The sequence below is a fragment of the Brachyistius frenatus genome, unplaced genomic scaffold, assembly GCF_029030835.1.
Source record: "Brachyistius frenatus isolate BFR_SWC_R1_liver_20210118 unplaced genomic scaffold, ASM2903083v1 Contig_9, whole genome shotgun sequence".
NCBI lineage: Eukaryota > Metazoa > Chordata > Actinopteri > Embiotocidae > Brachyistius > Brachyistius frenatus.
This window is the reverse complement of record NW_027210608.1, coordinates 1,769,920-1,789,023: the sequence shown is the minus strand read 5'-3', so window position 1 is coordinate 1,789,023 and position 19,104 is coordinate 1,769,920. Positions and strand designations below refer to the sequence as shown.

General features: G+C 39.4%; 1 protein-coding gene across 2 annotated transcripts; it reads right to left on the bottom strand.

Moving 5' to 3' along the window:
• Positions 1-1,802: 1,802 nt before the first annotated feature.
• Positions 1,803-18,807, bottom strand: pnoca (prepronociceptin a). Of its 2 annotated transcripts, none has more exons than XM_069690320.1 (3): positions 18,708-18,807; positions 5,522-5,655; positions 1,803-3,480 (listed from the first exon to the last, which is right to left on the bottom strand). In XM_069690320.1, the coding sequence occupies exons 1-3, from the start codon at positions 18,775-18,777 to the stop codon at positions 2,860-2,862; spliced, it is 825 nt and encodes a 274-aa protein (XP_069546421.1). In that variant the 5' UTR covers positions 18,778-18,807; the 3' UTR covers positions 1,803-2,859. The 2 variants fall into 2 exon arrangements, with proteins under 2 accessions (XP_069546421.1, XP_069546423.1); XM_069690322.1 differs by having other exon boundaries at positions 5,522-5,652.
• Positions 18,808-19,104: the final 297 nt, after the last annotated feature.

Genomic DNA, 19,104 nt, shown 5'->3' with positions numbered 1-19,104 from the left:
CCCCGTTTAACTCTATAAATTGCTGATGTATCCACTGAACAAGCACCGGGTTGAGGTTCGGTTATTGGTACCATTTAGTAACAACCAAACTGACCCAAAAGTCTCAGTGTTTTCTACAACATCCTCCAATAATCAGTTCAGCTTCGTCCAATCTTAAAACGGTGGTATTTAGATGATGAAATGAGTTGCTGTCTGTCACTCTAACTGCTCAAACTCTTGTCGAGAAATATCTGAATAAGGGAATAAGACATTTTTACTTATGAACGTCATTTCACATGTTCAGATAATGTCTTTAACATTAGCATGGCCCAAGTGAAGTAGGCTTCATCAGATAGCTAAAAGTGTTTTGATAGTCTTCGTATGGTCTGCACTGATGTTCAAACAGTAATTACATCATGTCTCGGTTTACAGATGTGACATAAGATGTGTTATCAAGGTATTCGGTGCAAGCAAACATTTGCCTGAGAAGCACAGATCATTTATTTATGTTTACTGCCCAAACAGTGAAATATTAACACAACCATGTATCAGCAGTGATGGTGATGACACTACTCACAGGGTCAGCAACATCTGAGCGCAATAACATTTGATTTCATTTGCAGCTAAGCATGTACAGGATAGACCACTGAGGGGCGCCACAACCTTTCTGGGGGACTTTACATTGCCTGCATGCTTCTTTTGCTGCTGCAGTGTCATACATATATTTATATATGTTCAAGAAACAGATCAGACTTTTCTCTAATCACTGTCACAAAATTATTTCTGCAAAACCCCAGATAATTATAAATTCCACTAACAAAACTGTTATGTTTAGAAAACATCTGTGCACGGCAAGTATACTACTGTGAGGCATGTTAAAAGTTCTAAAAGTATGGGAAGAATGGATTTTCCACTGTGAAGATCTTTTCCTTTTTTCGCTGCTCATCCATCAAACCAAGCTTTGCTTTTCTATGTCATGGCACAGCGAAGGACCATCCAATTTTTAAGTAGAATTTGAATAAAATTATAATTATTATTACTTGAATTTAATTGATATGGCTCAGTAGACACCGACAGTATCAACTAAAGTATCTCCAGTTACTTATAAGTCTAATAAGTTTTGTTTTCATCAGCTCTGTGTCTTCAGGAAAGTCACTATTGCAATTTGTATAACATTTCAACAGTAAAACTGAAAACTCTGTAATAATAATCGTTGTAATAATCCACTTGAAATGTCAGAAAAAGGTAACGTGATTCTCTGGAGAAAACAACATTTAAGCTTTTACTAAAAGTAAAATGTTGTGGCAGCTCTGATGGTTCTGATTCATCCTGAGCACGACCGCTTTGTTCTCAATAATTTAACAGTAGAAATTGCCAATCAGTTCATCTGTTTACGGTGCAGAAAACATTTAAATGAGACTTCAAAAGATTTTAATTATTGAAGTTACTTACTGCTATACTACTTGTGTGAAATTGGGCCCTGACCTTCTTCCATGTAATGGATCAGAATAAGAAACCATTGTGAAGGATACTTCAACATCATCTGTAAATGGGATGGCTTATTAGAAAGTTAAAAACCCCATGAGCATTCATTAATAAATTACGCATATTTATATTTACTTTATAACTTCATAAAAGGACAAACACCAGCCAAACTAATTTTACACAATCTGGCAACCCTTGTTTCATCCTTATCAGCATCTTCAAGTCGACAAAGATATTGCTGTAGCATAAAATCTTTTAAAAAAAACGTTCCATAAAAAGAATCCATTTCTATTTCAGGCTGTACTGATACTAAGAACAAAACACCTCCAGACACAGAATCAGTTGCTGCATGACAAGCCACGAAGGAAATAGTAAACTATATTTATTGACATGTTGAAATTCAGCTATTTACAAGTTCTCATAGTGGCCAACAAAAACATTTCACACCAGTCCAGACCCAAAACTGTTTGTACAGACAGGAATCTGGTCGTAGATGATGCTCACTTGTACATAACATCAGTTTGTCAGACGGATCAGTAGTATATATGCAGGACTGTTGAGTCCTTATCTGAATGGTCCTCAGTCACCCTTGTCTCAGGCGTTTTTTGGCACAGTGATAAATCAACAACTTTTATTTACCACAAATCACACACAGTATACTTTACATTACAGCTGACATTACCCTATAACCATAAGGCCAAAAATAAATAATATAACACCCACTGGTATTATCCTTGAACAGAGACCGAGTTATGTATTCTGCTATAAGATGGTGGTCCAATAAAGAGAGAGGACCTTATGCATTTTCAACAGTATGGAGCCCCCAAAGAAAGAGGAAGAAGATTTTCAAACATACCTTAATACCTGAAATAATTTAATACAGTGGGCCAAAAAAGTAATAGTAATGATGACTTTAATTGTTAATTTATGTTGCCGATTGCATTAAACAGTAAAATACATCCTTCATGTTACTGCAAATCACTGCAGGTCTACCAATAATTCCTGAAGTTCCTTTAAAGGTTATGATGATGAGGGATCGGGCATCTCATCAAATGAAACTGGTGCATCCTAGAAGGAGCATGCACCAGAACAAGTCAGGGTGTCCGGAGCTGGACAGGAGGCCTGGAAGACACCGCAGGTTCAGCAGGGCAAAGAGGGTTTGATAGTTAACTTAAAAAAAATGGGATGAAAAACAGAACCATTTTTATGTCCTGGGACAACGAGGACTCCAATGAGAGTCTTAGATTAGGGGCTTCATTTTTGGTAAATAACTTGGTTTCAATAGGCTAACTTTGATGACAGCAGTTAAACATGTTGGTGATCGGAATACAAAACAAGGTCAGTGAAAACACATCAGGAAACTGTTTTATGGCAGTGGCTTAAAGGGGCATTCGGCTAAACTTCATTCTGTTGGGTGAGGTCCTCTGACACGCTGTTGAACTCAGTGGCCCGAGCGCTCATCCCCAGATACTGCTTCAGGAACTCGCTGAAACGTTTCTGGTTGTTCCACTTGCGGGCCGACTTCCGAATCCCGATGAAGCCGCCATACCTCTTCTGGTACGACCTTCCCGGAGCCATGAGTTTCCTGTAGCCGTGCCTCCCTTTGATGAAGCCGCCGAACCTCTTGGAGACGCTCAGCCCTGCATCACTTTTTCCTCTTGCTGCCACATCAGCGTCTCCTGCTTCCTGCCCTGCCTCGTCTTCATACTCATCCTCAAGGGGCGGGGCATTCTGTGAATTGTAGGCGGTGCCCAGCGTGCCGCCCTTTCCCCGGAGATCCCTCTCGTCCATCCCGAGTGCCCTGGTCACATGATCGAACCTCTGCAACGCCATGGGCAGCAACAGACCTCCATCCATCTGCTGCTCCTCCTCCTCAGGAAACAGCGCCTCCACCTCCTCCTGAGATCTTTTCCTCACAGGAGCACCGAGGGAGGAAATGGGCGACGACAGCGCATTACGACAGAAGTCCCAGGTGAAGGACGGGGAAACCTTGCCTTCACACTCAATGAGACACACCTGCGGAGATGAAGAGAAGAGATCTTCCTCATTTTCTTTCTCAACTCGGTTCAAATGGGTTAATTCGTACCATACATTTATTTTGTAATTACGTAATCAGTTACATGTAACTAGTTACTCCATGACTCTGGACATTAGTTAGACTTAGGTGTACTTTGTGATTAATGCTAATTAGCAGATGTTAGCATGCCTACACGCTCAACTAAGATGATGAACATTATACCTGCTAACAGTAGAGTGTTAACAATTTCAGTATGAGCATGTTGGCATGTTCATGTTTTGCTTAAAGCACAGAGTTGTTATTGTAGCACAAAGTTGTACCAATACACAAAGTCTGTAGAAAACCTCCAGTTGCGGTAGTTTTTTTTATGCTTTGGGGACCACAAAGGAAATTATATTGGCAAACAGAATTGATAAGTAAACTTAATATGTAGTGTGATTTAGGTAAACTGAATCACATCGTTTTCTTTTCACACCCGGAAATTCGACTTTCAAACATGCTGCATCAATCAGTATGTCATGCTTTATTACTGAAAGCATGTGATTTGTAAAGGTTGTTTGAGGGGAAAGTCCTCAACTCATTCTTTACTTTATCTTCCACTTCAATGGTTCAGTGCACGTGTGTGTGTGTGTGTGTGTGTGTGTGTGTGTGTGTGTGTGTGTGTGTGTGTGTGTGTGTGTGTGTGTGTGTGTGTGTGTGTGTGTGTGCGTGTGCGTGTGCGTGTGCGTTCAGGCATGCATTTATATGTCTGTGGACAACGTGCCTCCGTCACCTCAGAGGTCTTTACTTGTATTTTAACCCAACCTTAACTACTACTTGCCAAACCCAAACCCTTTAATACACAGATTTATGTAACACCATGAGTAATACCTGTTTGCACATGTATATTATTGCATGTGAAGGGAAAAGTATCAGTCCAGAGTAAGACTGAGGGTTGTTACAATGCATGAAATACCAGCAGCTGCTGCATCCATGACGCAGCTTAATCATGGAAACTGTGGTACCTTATTGATTTACAAGTAAAAAGCTTTTCAGTTGGGAAGAAGAGATAAAAAAAGAGGAGAAAATTAAAATAAGCAAAGGAGGGCTGTATTTAAAGCATTCAAATGCCCCATTCTCTTGAGGTCCACTGTGACCTGAGTGCCCAACACTAACAGCTCAAAGTATGATGTTTTTAGCGTTTTGCACTTAGATATCTTTTAATGTGCTCCCTGCAATCATGTCTGTGAAGTAGACATGTCATTAACAGAGAGAAACCACCACAAGGCATGAGCACGCAGCGGAGAAACACACATATATCCCCAGGAATCAATTAGCAACAACAAATTAAAACTCATATGCCAAAAGGGTAATTTGTTGAGTCAGCGACAGTGAGGGAGCTGTTTATAGGATGGGATGGATAGGAGAAGGTGGGGTGAGGGGTTTCCACTTATTCTAGTTCCAAATTAAAAGAGTCCCAAAGGAGAGATTGTGTTTTATGTGTTTGTTTATTCATGTGAGCGCAGTCCAGTTTCATCTGGATGAAATGTCTGCTGATATTTCATAGCAGGATTTGTTTTTCACAAATTTACATTTGTTACACGTTCCCAAGTGAGATTATAACTGCACAACAAAAACAGTCACTTTTCATAGAGCACATTTGGAGTTTTTGAAACCCCAAAAGCACATTTGTTACCAATAACACCAATAAAGGCTCTGTTGTTTCCGCAGTCTCACAGTAGGCATTAGTAGATACCTTCATCAAGAATACTACAAACCTGAAACCGAAGCAGCTGAATGGAATTCAGCCGTCTTTAGGAGTAGTTTTATTATATACACATACAAGAACAGCATCTAGATTTTATTGGATGTCATTTTTGCCTCTATTGCAGCCCACTTTTGTGACATTCACTGTGTGTGTGTGTGTGTGTGTGTGTGTGTGTGTGTGTGTGTGTGTGTGTGTGTGTGTGTGTGTGTGTGTGTGTGTGTGTGTGTGTGTGTGTGTGTGTGTGTGTGTGTGTGTGTCTGTGTGTGTGCGTGTGCGTGCATCTGACTCCTCACCATGGGGTTGAAACTGAGCTGTTTGGGCAGGATGTTGCTGCAGGACAGGCAGTCTGTCTGGCAGTCACTACGTCCAGGATCACACAGACAGAGCAACAGCAGAGCCACCACAGTCTTCATGGTCCCACCGTCTGCTGAACACAGGACATGTTCAGTCCAAGTATTGGATACACATCTTCAAGTATTTGACACTGCGAGTCTGTGAATGTTTGCTGAAGTTAAGGTGTATGACGCTGAAACCAAATTAAATTAAAATGAACAAGGCAAAATATTTGTAAAATGTTGTATATTATTATCTATGAGGGTACAAAAGGGTGAGGTTCATTAATGAGGACAGTCTTTGGTAGGTGCAGCATGTGGTGTTTTTGTCACAGTCAGTTCAGTGTTACACCACAATGTCATTTTCTATTAGCAGAGTGTGGAGACAGCAGAAACAAGTTGTAATCACGGCACTGAGCAGTCATCACCTTTAAGATGATATGACGAACTTGTTGCAGAGATTTTGTCGTAGCAGTTACAGAGCAACATTTGCATTCATTCAGAGTCGTGTTTCTGGCCACCCGGCAAACGTAAGTCGAATATTCCCTTCTGTTCTGTTTTAGGTGTCCACTGTCTTCTTTACCAACTCGTGAGGGAATAATCTGGCTCTTAAATGTACCACGACTCTCCCCTGCTAACTGTGTCCGTGTGCTGTTAAGGTAGTGGGAAGTGTGTTTCTCTAGAAAACCGCCTTTTCTCTGAATGAGAAAATTAAATTTTAAGAAATTACTGAAGTGAACCAAAACAGTACATTTGTGTAATTTTTAAATTCTATATATAACATTTAATTTGTTTTAAGTTACATTTTATTTTTATTTTCAAAATATATTTTAGCTGAACCTCAAAAGGCTGTTTCTCTGTGCTAAATCTTAATCCTAAACTAAAGACACTACAGGTGTCCTATAGCTACAACAAAACTACACCAATTTAAATTTGATTTTACTTTGGCGACAAAACAAACAAAAGTATTTCCACAAAATACCATAGTATTCCCTCAAAGTTTGTTTCAGTGGTGGAAATGAATCAAACTTACTGCTAGTCAACCACGAGCAAATTATTTACCATTAATGACAGAAAAGCAGAACTCAGAACATTAAAGATACATAGAAGTGAAGGTCACAATTAACTAATATAAAATTATCGCTATTACTATTATTAAGAAGTTTAGCTAGCCAGTCATTAATATGTCAAACAATATATAAGTTAAATGGTTAATAATGTTATAACATTGCACAGATTCTTTGAGGAGTTTGTTCATTCTTGTTCATAATTTTATTTTCATATGAATGCAAATGTACCTAAAAGAGTTTAGACATGGACAAAGACTTTTGCATTCTCATTATGTGTATGTTGTGAGCCAACGACCAAGCTGCAAATGTAGTAACACCATAGACTGTATTTAAAAGTGGACGTAGCTTCCGGGTTTGGAAAATGAGGCCGATGCAGAAGTCCCTTAAGCTGCAATACCTTAACCGGGTTTAAAAAATAAAATTCTCCATGAATTATTTCGGTTTTGTTAGCTAAAGTCGCTCCTTCTTATTAGTTTTCTGGTGGTCCATCCCAAAAATAATCACGTCATTAATTAGAAAATAAGCCTCTAAAAGCCGTGTTTTTGCTGGCTAGTCTGTTTGATTGACAGGCCTATGGTGCAGTCTATTGATCGGCGGGACTTTGTATCGTCAAGTTTCCAATCACCTCAAATCTCTGAACTATCAAGATGTCGCCGGCCAAATTCCAAACTTGAGGCTTCACAACGGCCATTCACAAACCAACGGGGGACATCACTGCTGGTTGCTGCTTGGGTAACATGCGTGTTTCTATATTAGTATCATTCATTTCTACATAGCTACATGTTCAAGGACTGCGATGTGACCTCACTATCCGTCCATTATCAAGTGAGACAAAGGAAAGGATGAAGCTACAGTGAGCATAGCAAATCCAAACAGTGACAAAAATAGAGGGAAATAAAACTGTATGACCTTATTCTGGTAGCATGAGCACAGTCTGGTGAGTGGGATGTCAGAAGCACAACCAGAGTTTTCATCTCATTAAACAAACTCATTAACTCCTTTAATTGATGCCTCAATTAGCGCCTCTGGCTTCAAACTGAGTCATTGTTTCTTGCTCAACAAACACACACAATCATACACACAAAACACGCACAACTCTCATACACACACACACACACACACACACACACACACACACACACACACACACACACACACACACACACACACACACACACACACACACACACACACACACACACACACTTAGACAGCAAACAAACATACTTATAAATACATTTTCACACAAACCTAATGTCCACACTGTGTAGGCGGTACAATGTGTTGAAACGCACTCGACTAAACCGTTCTTTCAGCTGCAGGTCGTCATTATCTATTAAAGTGACGTGGCAGAAAGTAAAACTAATTTGTCTTCAGTCAAACACTTTTATAACGTCTCAGAAATATGGAATTTATTCAGTGTAATTAAAAACTGATAAAAGTGTAATTGCCCTGCAGTTCATTCCAGTCTCCAACTACTCATGAAAAAAAAAAGTCTGAAAAATGAATCAGTCTTGTGTGGAAACAATAAAAGTGTGTGTCAATTCTTCTTCATTTTTCTTCAATCTAACAGGAAAGAGGATGGGTCTGTCACTGAAGGACAAAAGAGCAACATTGCTGTTTTAGGTGGGAATATAAAGGTGGGACGCGATTGGCAGATGGCGGTGGATTCAGACAAACAGCTTGGGTGCATTCATTCATTTGGCCGTAATGCATCTCATTCTCCATCCTCCTGTCATTGACTCTGCTGACTCGGCTTGCAAGAACAGGAGGATAAAGCATGATGGAGCCGTCACATCTTCTCTGTTCTGTGCTGAGGTGTGGCCAGGGGACGCAAACACAGGTGTGCAATGTATTTTTAGTTTAGCTGTGAGTGAGGATAATTAAAGGGAAATACATTATAAACTCAATTATGGAATTATGCAGAGTTATTGAGAGGAAAATAAATCTCGACTGCAAATTGTGAGGCTGTCCTTCGACCCTATAGATCATTTGTAACAGCTTGTTATGACCCTTAGATATGTTTTATTGATAGCACCCTCTTATTGTTTTAGTAATTAGCACGGGACTAAAGGAGGAAGTGAGGAGGTGGGGTGATGGATGGGTCAATAACATTTTTTACTTTGAATGCATCTCATTTGCTTTGCATTTCAAACCATGTCTATTACTGTACATACATCAACAAAGGACTGCTGTTCATGTCTTGCCTGATGTGAACCAGAACCCAATTTCACTCTGTGAATATGAGACCGGCGATGCTGCATAGAGAATTGTTTGCAGACGTTCCTTCCTACTGGGTCTATACCTCGGGTCAATTTGAACCAATCAGCACGCGCTGAAACTGGACGATACTCTGCCACTGCTGCACCTACCCACCGTATCCACCAAAGTTTTTTTTTTTGCTGAGCACAGCGTGTTTTAAAAGTTGATTTTAATGGACGCCAACACGAGGTGTTTATTCTGTGCGGAGCGTTCAGTGATTTTTCCGGTCACCGAGAGTTGCCCTCGTCACTGTCACCAGCCGTCCAAACACAGTGAAGGAGGGGCGGGACAAACACGGTTAACCACCGATACCGGTCCCTAATTGGTCCGCCCTTCAGAGTGGCTGTGCAAACGTTAATACGGGCCGAGTACCCAGACGGTTATCACAGCGAAGAATACTGAAGCTGTAAGCAACAGTCAGTACAACCATGTTCATGTCCTGTTTTGAACCAAATATCAACATGTCGTTTAACGATGACTCATGTTATCATTATTGTAACCGTGACAACGGTGGGCTGCTGTTTATTTCCCATTCTAACCATTAAAAACTGTTTATTGGCCTTGTTTTCAGCTGGTAGAGACAAAGTACCTACACAGTCATTCTTGTTGAATGTTGTGGAGACATTTCATTCAAATTCACAAATGTCAACCTCAAAGTGGAGTCATTAAATTACCAAAGCCCGTTTGAGTCATCCTCAAGTAACCATAAATGTGTGTCAAAATGTCCCAGCTGTTGAGATATTGTCCTCAGGACACTGAGTGAAAAATGTCTGCTTTTAAAAAAGGTTTGTAGGTTTAAAAGCTTAGGCTCTTTGTTAAATGTCACATATAGTAGATGTTAATATCAAAGGTTCAGGTAAGGCAGGACAACTCTCTACCCAGATCCTAACTCTGTGAGAAATGATTCAAGATTAACCACAGAATATGTTTTGACAGCTGTCATTGTTGGTTTAAGGAGCAGTCTCAATGATACACTGGAACCATAGTTTGTATACAAAGGTAGCTATAGCTTGTAGTATGAAAAATGAAGCCAATGATTAAGTGCCTTTAAGCACAATACCAATGAGGGCCACTAGGGGCTGGCTCTGAGTAAAACTTTGGCTCCAATAGAATCCAATTTAAAAGGCTTCTCATAAAATACAATATTAACATGTTTTTTCTGCAAGTCTTAATGATGTCATCAGCTAAAGTTCTTCCTTCTAATCTGTGCTTTTGGTCTTTCTGAAAAATAATTCTATAATTATTTAGATATTAGGCCTCAAAGAGAGCTATGTTTGGGGGCATACCTGATTTGATAGACTTTAGGTGGGTGGGCATTTTGTCCTCGAGTTCTTAGTCAAATCAATGGCTGCGTCTGAGCTTGTGTACTTCCACCTAGTCTTTCGATTTGTCTTTCGCCCCTACACCCAGGTTGGACAACCGATTTGCACGTCAGGACCGCTGCGGGCCTCCACCAGAGTTTCCTCTGGCTTCGCCCTGCCCAGGCACAGTTCACCATCTTTCGGGTCCTATCGCATGCGCTCAAGCTCCACCTCCTTGACGGAGCGGGCAAGACAGACCCTACATGTTAGTATACTTGCATAGTATGTGAATTTTGACATTGTAAAGCTGTCTCAAATCACACATGGCTTTTGTGCACTGAACAGAAAGGACAACAAACATTTAAATACACCATCTGCCAGCTTTCTTATGTCATTTTACATTTCTTGCTTTCTATTCTTATGGCTTCGACCCCAAAAACACGAAGTCGGTGGTCCCTTTGGCTACGCAGTTAAGATGGTGACCTCTGAAGGTGAAAAGTGTCCAGCGTTTTTCTAATTTTTGACCAGTATGAGTCCACCAACTGAGTATTCAACATTACCATATTTGTCAGTGTGAGGTCACATAGGCACTCAAAAATTGAGACACAGCCTATTAGGCAGATCCACCCCTCCTTTCTCCCCAGCTCCACCTTTTTATCCAAATATGGTCACTTCTGGCCTCAACAAACCAAGATGGAGACGGCAAAAATACCAGACTTAAGACACCAAGTGGTGACATCACAGTGGGTTGTCAAGTGGGAAGTCCCTAACGTAACTGATTTCCAGTGCAGAATATACTAGCAGTCACTCAGGCCTCACTCATGATGTTACAGATGTGTGTGCACACACAGGAAGGCACTGTTAAATGTTTTTATCTGTTTTTCTTTCCTCTTGTCTAGAAAGGACGTTGTTAAAACATCTGTAAAATAAAATGGACTCTCAACAGCTGGTCTTTCCTGTGCTCTTATATTCCAGTCTGCCTGGTTCCCCTGAGAGCCTCAAAACACAATTATTCTGCTTTTAATTAACTGATTAACCACTAAATAAACCAGCTAATTAAGTCATTACTGAAGGGAGCTGTACTGTGGCACTGCTGAATGAGGTCTTAGAGTCCAGGATGATGATGAGTAAACCATCTTTCAGATAAAAGGAAACCCCTTCCTCTCAACCTGTTAGGTGAACACCAGAAACAACACCAACACCCACAAGTTATAGTTTGTAGTGTCATCTATGTTCTCTCACACATACACAATGATAAATAAGTGACTTGGGAGCTTCACCTTAGAGTTTATATTTTGTCTTTAAACGTAGATTCAGCTTTTGGGAATGGAAACAAATCTGTAAACATCATGGCCATGTTCAGGTTGTTGATTAAAAAGTAGTCAACCACGAATAAGGACTGTTAAAGTTGAAGAAATGCTTAACAGTAAGTTCCCGTGTGATTCGTGGTGTTGTCACCCAACAACACACAACTGATTCAAAACACATCCCTCAGAGGTTCTCAGACACTCTCACACCGTGTTATCAACTGTTTCCACAACAATTTTCCTCCATTATTGCAGTTTTCTCATCAAGAACGGGAAATATAAAATAAATTACTCCTGGCCCAAAGCACGACTTAAAGCCGGATTATTCACGCGTGGTTGAACTGAGGAGCAGCGTGTTAGGTTTTTACTTTTAAAAGCTGAACTGAAGATTATTGCGTCATTTATGGAATAGCCACAGTATGACTGTGTGATAATGACTAGCCCTCAGTGTATTACAGGGACCTTGTTGGGGCTGTAAAATTTTGCAGCTTCATACTCCATGGCATTTGAATGGATAGGGGGGGGGGGTTCTAGGAAAGAACTGCTAACATCTGGAAAATTTTGTCGAGGCAGTAAATGCAAAACTAACTGTTCAAGCTCTCCTTGTCTCTCTAGGATCTAATATCTCATCTTTGCCTCATTTGCATACTTGCATTTCTCCTTTTTATAGTTTCAATTCACTTAAATATGCTTTGCCACCCAATGGTAGTTTTGATTTGATCTATTCAGCACAAGTGCCATGTTATTTCTCCAACTTATTGATGAACATTGCTTCATTTACACAACTGGTTTGTCATCTCTGATTGTTTAATTATTTTAAAATGTCTTCTATTTAGATTTGCATGTACTCTATACAATGATGGTGCACTCCCACATATGTGTATAGCATATTCAGATTGTTGTAACTATGTTGTGTAGTAAACAGCTGTGTGCAGCAGCTATGACAAATTTCTCCTCAGAGATATATCTTGAAAATAGTAACTGATATAATAATTTAGGTCAAAGCTGGTTTATATTTATTCTGGATGAGCATGCTAACATTTGTTGCCATTACATCCTCCTGAGTATAGTTCAACATTTTATAATCACCTAGTTAAGTGTAGATTTTAATGTGTTAACTTTGATTTAAATAGAAGAACAATGGTTTCCTGTCCTTAAAGCAGAGAGGACCAGCATATTAAAGAAAACAGTAGAATACTGCACAATGACAGCGTATTCATGATGGAGGTATTGTTAGTTGATGAGCCAGTTTGACAGGTAACTAAACATCATTTAGTCTTCTGCCTGCAGACAGAGTGCTTCATCTGTCAGAGGAGTCATTTTAACTGACAACTTGTCCAGGGCCCACTCATAATACATTGTGCTCTTTGTTGTAATATTGATGTTTAACTGGCAAAATGGCAGAGTGGTAATTGATTTGACACATTTTAGGACAGCAAATCTATGTTACCAACCAGGTTGATTAAATGTCTAATTTATACATGAATCTTCTTTAACTCCATACATTATCTACCTGCTCATTTATCTGACAGCACCTCTCTTTTTGTCAAAGACAAACAATTTCTCAGGCTTTTCTTCCTCCTTTTTTTCTTTTCTGTCATACATTAACACTATCACTCTTTGTCTTTCACATCAAAGCAAAACAAAACATCATAATACATAATTAATACAACATAATTGTGCCCTAAAATTGTGCAGGAATACCTGTTCATGTCCTGAAAGCTGAGCACAAAATTAACCAATCAAAAAAAAAAAAAGAAGCAGCTTCACACCATTTATTTTCATCTTTGGTACCAGAGAAGCATCTGTCTTATTTATAGAAACTGTAGAACAGTAGCTTTGAAGGGTAAACCATATTAAATAATTTCCCTGAAAATATCAATATCACTTTTATCAATATCACAAAAGTACTTTTTTGTTTGTGATGAATACAAAATTAATTATTGTAAAAAAACAACAACATTAAAAATACGGCCATATAGTAAATATTAAAGTAAACTGTATTACTTTTAGCAAAACACATTATTTCTTTCGATCCTGCTCGATGTTTCGTGGTCAGAGGTCGTGTCAGCCGCTCAGATGCTCACAGTCGTGTCTGCAGAGTGGGCGTTGTGACGGATCTCAGGTCAGAAGGAACATTTAAAAGAAACCTTTAGCTTTTTAACATGATGTTCCCTGTCAATCAGACTGTGTGTGATGTGGCAGCTGAAGCCATTACAGGCAGACACGCTAAGCTAAATCAATTTCCTTTCTCAATGTATCTAATCACCTAAGGTCAATTGATGGTTAAGCGGTGGCTCACACATACTTACGTCACACCAAACTCATATGGATTTCATATATTGATAGATTTTTTTTTTTTTTTTTTTTATGCTTTGAGATGAGGTGGTGTGCTGTAATTTCTTATTTTTGAGGTCACCTCTAAAAAATTTGACCTTCGTTTGTTCTCTGTTTTTCCACGTTGTGTTTCTATAAAACGCATAGTTATGAAAACTAACACGTCAGGAGAGAAGTTACAAACATTTGTATCTCTTTGTCGAGACGTTGTGAGATGTTGAAGATTGGTTGTCGTCAACTATAATACCATACGCAGGATAAAACTGTCATATTTAATTATCATTTCCTTCCCGATAACTTACACCTTTCTGGTAAAGGTATTAGCGTGCCGAACTTGTGTAGTCTGAACTCGGTTTTATTTGTAAAATCTGGAAACATTGTTTCACATTGCTGTGGAGTACGGAAGAATATTTAAGACGTGTTTTGAGTCAACAGTTAGAAGACACTGAAGCTACTTCTTGTTATATGATGGTACAACTTTGAACAATGAAAGAGTCTCATAAAAGCCGAGATGTGGATGTAAAACCATGAAAGATTATTAGAATTTGATACGGCATTTGGAGGAAAGTGAATGAGTTTAAAGCCTTCCTATGTCAATGGGGAAATGTTTTTGAGGCATGTTTTTGAATGTTTCGGCACAAAGGTTGGCAGCTTTTTATTCTTTTATGCTTAGATGTAATGTTGATTCAGGACTTCAGTGAACAGCATTGCACCCATCAGGAGGTGGTTGTAGTGGATGCCGACCATAGAAAGTGTATTTTTACATCACAGCATGCTGGCATCCCAAAGATACACACAAAGTGCCTCAGGTATAGGCACCAACAATCATGTGGTCTGGTTTAGGAAGAGATCAATTTGTGCCTTTAAAACACCCCAGACTTCCTCCGTTTATGAGCCTGTTTCTCTTTCTACTCCATCACATCACCTCCCTCTTCGACTCGGGTGGTCATGGTGCAGATGCCATGCGTCAACTTGTGCGTGTCATTTTGAGGCCTACAGCTTTGACAAAACGGCCCTATTTGACACCGTAGGTATGAGAACGGGACGGTCTTTCTCTGTCCTATGCAAAATGTTGTCAGTACCTAAACATCACTATGATAAAATCAATGTTTTCATCCCTACATTGTACTGGTATTGTACTGCACGATTATATGTTTAGGCAGAAAAAAAATCAGCTGTCAGTACACATATTAGTGATACGGTGACTTGCCCAATACAGGGGTTTCTCATTACGTTAATAGAAAACACAAGCCAGTTGCAATTATGTTTCCTTTACAATATATTAGATCTAAAAGCTGAATTTCTAGGAAGCAGGGTTGTGGTTGGCCACTGCTGCTGCAAAGCACCATATCCTGCTCTCTTCTGTCAAACATGAAGAGGATACTTTACCGAAATGAAAACGTTCAGTTTGGCCTCCGTATACATATTCTTCTGTTTCTGGATCACCAAGATTACCAGCCAACAAATGATGGAGCCTAAAGAAAGGTCAGGAACACCGGGGGGGAGACACGAAGACGTATCTATGAAATCCTCCCAGCATAAAAGGATGCTGCGTTGGGAACATTGTGTCCTTGGATTAACTCCACACGTCCACAGCCAGTTCAGTGCAGCCATTAGAGATGTGGGCACCGGCACTGTGACGTGGAAACCTGTGATTCACCACTCTCTGTCCTCCCTCCATTTTCTCCATCTGCCCTTTGAAAGAGAGCGGTTTACCAGGGTCAAGGAAGTTTATCCACAGAGCTAATGAGGTGTGCTGCGTTGTGGAGGGGAACCAGCAAATTCAGTGATACTGAACAGGAGATGGATTAAAGAGAGTTTTTAGGCCATGAGAGTCATGAGGCATCGACTGTTGAAAAGGGGCTGTAACTTAGCAAAGGATTGCTCATGCTTGGTGTTTTTTGGGGGGTTGGTGTTATTTTTAAGCTAAAGGATAATAGAGAGGGTAACGCAACATACTTTTGATTTGTCTTTTTTTTTGGAATTTGTAACTTCTTTTCGGTGGAGTTTGGGTTTTAATTGGTTTCACCTCACAGTTCTGATCAATTTATCACAAACAAACCCAATTATAGCTAACAGAATAATAGCAAGTGAGTGGAGTTTTGATACATTTTGATGCTTTTGGCCATTTTAAGTGAGTAGGTTGACAAAGATTGCATTTGGGATATTTTAAGTCTATAGAACCAGAGAAATTGCTCTGTTGTCTTTCCTCAAATCACTGCTTGTGTTATCATGTTGCTTTTTAAAGCTTTCTGATACATTTTTCAAGTCCGATAGTGAAATAAAACACAGACTGCTGTTTGTCTCTGAGGAACTTGCACCAAATGTCATTGTCACATCTTCAATGTTTGTCCAGACACCTGCAGGGACACAATGATATTGTCTCTACAAGCAACAACATCGAATGCTCATCACTAGAAGATAATGTGTTTCAGGATGGTACATCACAACAAAAAAATAGCATTTTGAATACATCACTATCTCTGATTATTAATGTGTAATTACCTAATATCAGATACATACCAAAGCTTCAATTTATTCTGGAATTATTCCTCTCAAGTTTTAAACATTAACCAGCATATACATTGAGATTGAAGCTGTTGTTTTCTTTACCCTGGGTTGTAACAGTCTCACTGAAGATGTTACTTCCTTCATTTTATACAGCCAATACAAAAATATAAAGCCATTTAAAGGCAAATTTCACACCTAGCTCTGTGGCAGTCAAAGAAGAGAAAGCAGCCTCTACAGCTTCAGTATGAGCACTACCAGCAGATCTATACCTGCTTCTCTCTGAAGACATGCAACAAACTCAGATATATATAAGCTGGTAGCTGGACTTTCAACACCATGTATCATTAACAGTTGTAGAATTTTTTTTTTTAAAGAAGTTTACTTAAAAATAATCTGGCAGTGCTTTTGTTTATGGAGTTTATTTCAAGGTCGAATGAAAAGTGAGCCTGAGGCCAAATAAACACGTTGTTAATTAATCAATGTAAAAAAAAAGTGAGACCTCATCTTAAAGTTTGTTATTGACTTTATAAAGGTTTCCTGACATCTTAAAAAAGAACACACACTTTTTAGTAATGAGTTTTACACACAGGTGCCTGAAGGCATAATATTAGAGAACAATGTTAATAGAAGTACCTCAGAAGTAGACTGCTATTGCTACTCACACTATTTCAACAAGTACATTTACTACTATTCATGATTTTTTTATAATCTTCAAATTCTAATGGTAAATTGATTATTTGGAGAAAAACATTCAAACAAAAAGACAGTTAATAAACAAGTCATAGAAAAATCATTAAATGAAATGTTCAGTGCAAAGTTGCTTAATAGAAGTGACCTCTGTCTTTTTAGTAATGATTTACATTTATCTATTAACTATAATACATAACAAATGATTCATCAATATAAATAGTTTTGATAAAACATCTGACCACTGGAATCAATCACATTTCGCCTGGTTCATTACTCCAAAACATCAGGCTTATAAAGAGTGTAGGGCAGCAAAAACAACGAGCCAGATGTGGCCAGATGCTTTTTGTGATCAATAAAATCCATTTATATTACTACTTTTAACCTTTTAGCTCCCTTCATGTACTGGGTATTGGGTTTTTTTCAGTCTGTGTGTCACGTTGTGAATATCAACAACAAATCCAACCAGAGATTTATTTACTTTTATTTCTCCTCAATTTCACCACCACATTTAAAAGTAGGTTTCATTTTAAATTACATCAGTAAGTCAAAACAAATTGCTGTACAACTGTATAATATATTTATATGTTTAATATAATTAACCTTAACATTTTTCCTACTAAATTATTTGATTTGGAATTGTTGTTAAAACAAAGTAACCTGCAGACAAATGTGTCTGAACATCTAAAAATTAATCCTCTGATGAATTGAGTTCTGCAAAATCTTACCTTGGGCAAGCAACCTGCACTCCCCTAAATTACCTGTCATTACTGTGTCTTGAGCTACTGTGTAAAAGCAAACCGTACTTTTTGTGCAAATATTCCCCTTTCACTCATGAGAGCGCAGCAGTAAATCAGGCCTTAATGATTAATAACTAATCAAGACCAGCGATTTATGACCTTTCCTTCCCTCTTTACCAAATACCAAAGCACCTACAAAACAAACTGCATGTGTCGTGCCCTGACGCAGCATCGTCACCTCGTGCCCTCTGTTGTCTACGTCCTAACTGCCTTTCAAACCACTCAGAGAGGTTGTGTTTAACCACGAGCTTTATGAGACATCGTGGTCTGTGGCTTCTGCTTTAGAAGTACTTCTATTTACTATAATTTAATGTTAACTCATTTTACGTCATTAAGCCACCTGTCTGTCAATGAGATCAACAACAGGTTAAGCTTACATTCTTTGATCGTTACCAGCGGTCAGTCAAGAGGAGCTCAAAGGTCAGAGGGTCACAGCACCGCGACAATAGCTGTAACGTTTAGCCCGGGACACTCCAGCAGGTGTGGATGATGGAGAAGTCAAGGAGACACGCTGATTAGAGATAATAAAGTGTTTCTCTCCACACCGTTGGTAAACGCGACATGTTTCTGCTTTCCTTTTTCCTCCCTTTATTTCTGCTAAATTTAGATTATTATCCTTTAAATCTGACTGACACTGCAGCAGCACCAACATGGAACTGTTAAGGAGGCAAAGAGATGTGAAATTACATCTTTCTTTCTACAAAGTGTGACTCCAACAGGGTTTTTTTGTACAAGAAACATATGTAACAGCATTTCAATGATTATTTATAAAATACAAATATGCAAAGGTTCAAAAATTCTATATCAAAGGTCAGAGGTCAAGTATTTTCTACTACCCCCCCATCCTCCTTCTCCCACAGATTTCTTCTTACCTGTTTTGGGGGTGGAGATTGTGGGTGCCAGTGGTGGGTTCCTCGGGTGCAGGTTGCGGCTCGTCAGCATACGTTTCCCTCCCTTCAGTCTCAGCGTGGTTTTTCTGGCGACGTGGAGGCTGGTGGCAGCTGCTCTTATAGGGACCCACCCCTCCACTTCAACCCCCCTCCTCTCATCCTCACTCACTCTGTCTCCCTCTCCTTCAAAAGTTCCTCTTCATTAGAGAGAGGGATGGAAAACAGAGAGAAGGAGGGAGGAGGAGGAGGAGGAGGAAGATGGGGAGGGGGTGAGGGGGTAGGAGGGAGAGAAGGAGGGCAGCAAGGAAGCGGGAAAGATAGGAGGATAAGAAGAAACATAAATGGAGAAAGGAGATGGGGGGAAATGAACGTGGGAGAA

Bases quoted from the DNA above. Each gene is read 5' to 3' on its own strand.
- pnoca (XM_069690320.1), bottom strand. From the start codon at position 18,777: ATGCTGACGAGCCGCAACCTGCACCCGAGGAACCCACCACTGGCACCC. The intron at 5,656-18,707 runs GTAAGAAGAAAT...TCCTGTGTTCAG, and splicing joins AATCTCCACCCCCAAAACAG to CAGACGGTGGGACCATGAAG. The intron at 3,481-5,521 runs GTGAGGAGTCAG...TCATCTCCGCAG, and splicing joins AGCTCAGTTTCAACCCCATG to GTGTGTCTCATTGAGTGTGA.